Source organism: Larimichthys crocea, chromosome I (genome assembly GCF_000972845.2).
Source record: "Larimichthys crocea isolate SSNF chromosome I, L_crocea_2.0, whole genome shotgun sequence".
NCBI classification, from domain to species: Eukaryota; Metazoa; Chordata; class Actinopteri; family Sciaenidae; genus Larimichthys; species Larimichthys crocea.
Genome location: NC_040011.1, coordinates 9,698,497 through 9,704,308, shown reverse-complemented (window position 1 = coordinate 9,704,308; position 5,812 = coordinate 9,698,497). Strand labels below are relative to the sequence as shown.

The following is a 5,812-nucleotide window of genomic DNA, read 5'->3' as shown; positions in this document are numbered from 1 at the left end:
GGGCAGGTGACAGGTAAATACATGACAGATAAGAACAGAACATTTGTCCAATAACAAGCCGTTACCTCCGAGAACAAAGACGAGTACGATACTTCATATTATGACTGCGTGTCACACCTGAGTCACATCATTAAACGCTGACACTATCTTCTTATAATCAGCTCCACACATTATTTCTTTATAAAGTGAATCTTACTGACATGAAGCTAAAAGCTGATGAATCAGGCTGGAATCATTCTTCAGATGATTTGAAATGTTCGAAGTGATCAAAGAAATCTGTGTGTTTATCTTCTACTTTAAATGATTTAACAAACATAAAGGTGCAGCAGTGATACTGATGATGGCGTTCCTCAGGGCAGTGTCCTGGGTCCTGCTGTTCTTCAGTTTAATATCAGATACATCTTTATGCAGATGATACACAACTTTACTGTACATCTGTTTCACTGCACAACACAAAATATTCGGATGATTTCAAACATTTTAAAAATGAAACTAATGTTTACTTCAGATCTGGTTCTGACCTGAGACTGTTTCCATACAGATCCTCCACCATGTGCTGATTGTTTATTGGTCTTATTGGTTCTACATGTTCTTGTTGATGTCCTGTCCTCCTGAGCTGGGCAGCAGAGTGCTGTGAGCCACAGGTCAAAGGTTGTGGCCAAAGGTGCCTCAGTGACCTTGAGGTGGCTACTCAGGCTGACCTGAGATCAGTGCTGATGGGTAAGTGTGTCCGCTGTCACCTCAGGGCAATAAGCAGACGATCTAAAGGTCTGATCCGGGGTCAGATCAATCCTGAAGAGCTTAAAGGAGAAGAGGCTTCAAATCACACCTCAGTTGAGGAGTGTGTCCGTCACTACCTGAGGGCCACGAAGCAAATCATCAGCAGGCTGAGTGCAAACAGCTGCTGCCTGAAAGACAAGCCGAATATCAGAAGATTCAACTTTCCCAGACATGAAAGACAGTCACATGATCTGACAAACGACGAAATAGAGAATATTCAAAAATACTAAATCTTTAAATATTTTTTAAATGTATTTTTTTCTTTATAAAAATAATGAATAGTTTTCACTGTTTACTGTAGCAGGATGCAGAGTGTGTTCACACGGACGGAGGACTTTAACATGTTCTCAGCATGAATACAGCAGCTGTTCATTCCACCTTAACGAGGTCCTGATGAGGTCATCACTGTCCTCCAATAGGAGTAGCTGGATGTAAAAACAGGTGAGGTGTTCCTCAAAAGTAACATGACTGATGAAGCTGATTAAAATTCATGAACTCACTTCAAACGTGAACCGGGTGACATCTATCACCTAACGAGCTCAGGCAGTGTCTGTCTGTCCCTCCATCTGTCCATTCACTGTAGTTTGACTGTAATCAGACTGTTGTTCCTTCAGTCGTTACCATGACGACCTGCTGGGTGTCCACCTAAAGATGGAGGGGGGAGTTCAGCTCCCTGCAGTCCGGCACAGCTGAGCTTCCCAAGCGCTCCCTCCTCCTGCTGACTCCTCCATTTTGTCCTGATTAATATTTAATGAGGTGACAAAACAATAAAACTTAAAGCCAACAATAAAACCTGATCAGCTGCTCTGTGTTCATGGTCTGAACTCTCCAGGATAAGATGTGTCGGGCTGGCTCCGGCCCTGGTGCCCCTGGCCCCGGCCCTGGTGCCCCTGGCCCCGGTGTGCTGCCTGCGTCAGTTGACAGATTTGGCTTCATCCTCTCAGCGGCCTCAATAGAAATCAAATTCAAATTTGCTGGACCTCATTATGAGTCTGCAGGTGCACGCGGCCCGGCGGCCGTTAATCCCGCTCAATTAGCGCACGGCCCTGCGAACATCAACAATGAAGAGATCAGCATCAGGCCGCACAGACGACGATGACGATGATGAAGATGATTATTAAAACTGTTTACTGGTGCTGATGTAATAAAGTATGTTTGAATATTTAATGAGTTCAAACTGTTGAATGTAAACAATAAAACTACACACACCTCTTTGTGTTATTATATTCATACTTCATATTATGTATTATTGTTTATTAAAGTTTTAAATAAATGAAAACTCAAATGTTTGTTTTGTTTTCACTCAAGTCTGTAAATTTCTCTGAACATACATACACATGCTGAAATAATAATAATAATAAGTTATAATAATAATAAGATATAATAAAATAATAAAATAATAATATAATAATAACGCTCTTACCCTGCAATAACTTTAAGCCTAAGAGAATGTGAACGTGAGTTGGATATAAAGTCACCCTCAGTACAGTTGTCATGAAACGGGGAAATTGAGCTACAGAGACCAAAACTGTTTTTGGTACCAGGCTTGTAAACATGTTTAATTTTCTGCTGTGAAGTTGGACATTTGGACATGGGACTTATGGAGACTGACTCACTTCTGGAGCCAGCCTCAGGTGGACGTTAGAGGAACTGCAGCTTGTAGCACTTCCTGTGTCGGCTGCTGCTTCCTCCACCTGGATGCAGTCTGCAGAGTAAACTCGTGTTTTTAATATTCAATCAAATATGATGCTGATTCCAGCAAACATCATGAGTGTTTATGAGTGTGTTATAAACATCATGAGTGTTTATGAGTGTGTTATAAACATCATGCTACAGTTATAATTCACTATAGACGGTCTCACCATTCTTTCTTTCTTTCTTTCTTTTTCTTTCTTTCTTTCTTTCTTTCTTTCTTTCTTTTTTTCTTTCTTTCTTTTTTTTCTTCTTTTTTTCTTTCTTTCTTTTTTCTTTTTTCCTTCTTTCTTTCTTTTTTTCTTTCTTTCTTTTTTTCTTCTTTTTTCTTTCTTTCTTTTTTCCTTCTTTCTTTCTTTCTTTCTTTCTTTCTTTCTTTCTTTCTTTCTTTCTTTCTTTCTTCTTCTTTTCAGGTTCTTTTTTCCTCGTAGTCTCCGCCCCCCTCGGGTGTCCCTGGATTATCTGTCCGTCCTCAACACGTGCAGAGACAAGCTGGATTAAACTGTCAGTTTGCCAAATTCATTTCAAAGTATCGACCTGTTACATTCAGAAAGCAGACTCATTAATTATTACTATTGTTATTATTATTATTATATTATTATTAATGAATGTGTTATCAAACATTTAAACTATGAAATCATCGTTAATTCTTTTATATTGAACTCGAAGAAACACGTCGATACATTTTCTGTTCTGTTTATGTTGAATCATAATCAGTGATTACTAATTACTGATTATAAATAAACTGCTTCTTCATCCTGACAAACGTGTCTGTTATAAGATCATCTCTTGATCAATCATGTGACGATATTTTATATAAAGTGATAAATAACTTTACTGAATTATTTTTAAGTGATTTATCCAAAAACTGAAAGACTAAATAAAAATATGAAGTTTGAGATGAGTTCAGTTTAATCATCTAAACTCATCATTGTATGTGAAACAGAGTCTCTTTTATTTTGAAGGCTGTTTGTGTCTGAACTGAAATGTTTTTTATTATTTCTGTGCTCATGAATATTAATGACGACCTATCCGGATCATTAAATTAAAACAGAGAGAGAACAGTTTGATTTTGTAGAAACATTAGAACTTTATTTTGTAGAAAACGGCTTCATCGGTAAATAGAATAAAAATCTCTTTATGTACAAAATACAGATTTCATGAAATAAGAAGAAATAAATAAAACAATGAACTAACAGGGTGGAGGGGAGGAGGAGGGTGGAGGAGGGTGGAGGTCCGTGATGGATGGCAGCTTCTTTCAGACTCGATTTTCACGCTGCTTCGTCTCTTTTTCTGCTTCATCACTCGACAAATTGTAAAATTGACTTTTCACCTCCAGAGAGTGTCCGGGGGGGGGAGGAGGGGAGAAAAGTGCAAGGTTTGAGGAGAAAACAAAATTAAACACTAATTAAAGAACACGGCGAGTTCTTACATTAATTAATTAGCTCATTAAGGCAAACAGTGAATCTTAATCCAGCGGAAACTGTCCGGGGCTGCTCTGCCGGTGTGTCCGGGCTGCAGGGCTCCTCCGCCGGCCTGAGGCTCAGTAGATGCCTGGCACTAAGCTGCGGAAGCCGAACAGAGCGTCCTGGTGCAGGTAGCTGTAGTCCTCCGGCGCGCCGGGGCTGCCCGGGCTGGAGGCACTGTAAACCGGGGAGGAGGAGGACGAGGAGCCGCTGGAGCTCCAGGAGCAGGCGTCACTGCCGGGGCTCGGAGCCTCAGCGATGCATGCGGAGCTCAGCAGCAGAGGAGCATCGCCGGTCTTCCCCGCCTGCAGGTCCGCGATCCGGATGGTCTCCGACAGAGCCCAGATGTAGTTGTGCGCAAAGCGCAGAGTCTCGATCTTGGTGAGTTTGGTCTCGTCCGGGAAGGCGGGGAGGACCCCGCGCAGCTCGTCCAGGGCGTCGTTCAGGTTGTGCATGCGGTTCCTCTCCCGGTCGTTGGCCTTCACGCGCCGGTTCTTCTTCACCACCTGCACGGTGGCGTCGCTGCGGCCGCGTCCGCGGCGACGCTTCTTCTGCAGCTGCTGCACCGGCTCCGGGTCCGGGTCCGGGGAGGAGGCCGGGGAGGCGGAGCGCAGGCTGCCGCGGGAGTCCTCATCGTCGGTGTGCGGGAAGAAGTCACAGCTGTTGCTGTCGATGTCAGAGTAGACGGAGTCCATGTTCGGGAGCAGGGTCCGGGTTTGGGTTGGTTCTGTGGAGGAGCTGAGCAGCGCGTGCAGAGTGATGAGCAGGTGAGCGGGTACACGCGCTCTTAGATACCTGAGGTCTGCAGGAGTGAGGAGACCAGATCAGACCAGGATTAGGATCAGAATCAGGATCAGACCAGGATCCAGCAAGACCGGGTGTGTCGGTGCAGGTCGTGCGGCACGCGCCTCTGTGCGTCTTTGCTCTGGATCAGCTCGTGCGAGCCGGTGAGCCTGGCACACGACCGGCCTCAGCCCGCTTATATACCGAGCCCGGACAATGACCGGCCCCCTGCTCCGGTACCCCCCTGTGACCCCCCCGCACACACCATGGCATCAGAGTGCGGGGTGAGGTCTGCCCCGTGCCGCGGGAGCTGCTCATTAACATAATGACGCCTGCGGTGTTTGTCCGCCCCGCACAGAGAAGCGTGCCGGTAATCACGGCCAGCCAATCAGAGCCGGCGGCCGGCCACGCGAATGACACGCACGAACCCGACCCCCCCAAAGAAAAGACCCAACCCACTCTGAGTTTAAAACATAAAATAAGAAAGAAAGAAGACCCCCCCCCCCCCACCGGAGGAGACACGCTCCAGAGGATTCACCCCTCCACCTATCCATCCATGCATCCATCCATCCATCGAGCCATCTACTCATCCATCCATCCATACTCCATCCATCCATCCACCCATCTACTCATCCATCCATCCATCCATCCATACTCCATCCATCCATCCATCCATCCATGCATCCATCCATCGAGCCATCTACTCATCCATCCATCCATACTCCATCCATCCATCCACCCATCTACTCATCCATCCATCCATCTACTCATCCATCCATCCATCCATCTACTCATCCATCCATCCATCTACTCATCCATCCATCCATCCACCCACCCACCCATCCATCCATACTCCATCCATCCATCCATCTACTCATCCATACTCCACCCATCCATACTCCATCCATCCATCTGTTCATCCAGATAAAAACAGAAAAGTTCAGACGTTTGCTGACGTGTTTGAGAACTTCACAATAAAAGCACAAAAAAGTTTTAAAGTCAAAGATTAAAAAACACAAACAAACAAAGAAACATCAAACGTTTTATTTCACGTGGAAACATTTTGTAACGTTCAGGAAACGTTGAATAAA

The 5,812-nt window shown here is 44.7% G+C and overlaps 1 protein-coding gene across 1 annotated transcript; it reads right to left on the bottom strand.

The window, feature by feature from the left end:
* Positions 1 to 3,569: 3,569 nt before the first annotated feature.
* On the bottom strand, positions 3,570 to 5,191 carry neurog1 (neurogenin 1). Its single transcript, XM_010752711.3, has one exon. It carries the CDS (start codon positions 4,631 to 4,633, stop codon positions 4,016 to 4,018), a length of 618 nt encoding a protein of 205 aa, XP_010751013.2. The 5' UTR covers positions 4,634 to 5,191; the 3' UTR covers positions 3,570 to 4,015.
* Between the last annotated feature and the right edge of the window lie 621 nt (positions 5,192 to 5,812).

Excerpts from the sequence above, each read along its gene's own strand:
- neurog1 (XM_010752711.3), bottom strand. The coding sequence starts at position 4,633 with ATGGACTCCGTCTACTCTGACATCGACAGCAACAGCTGTGACTTCTTC.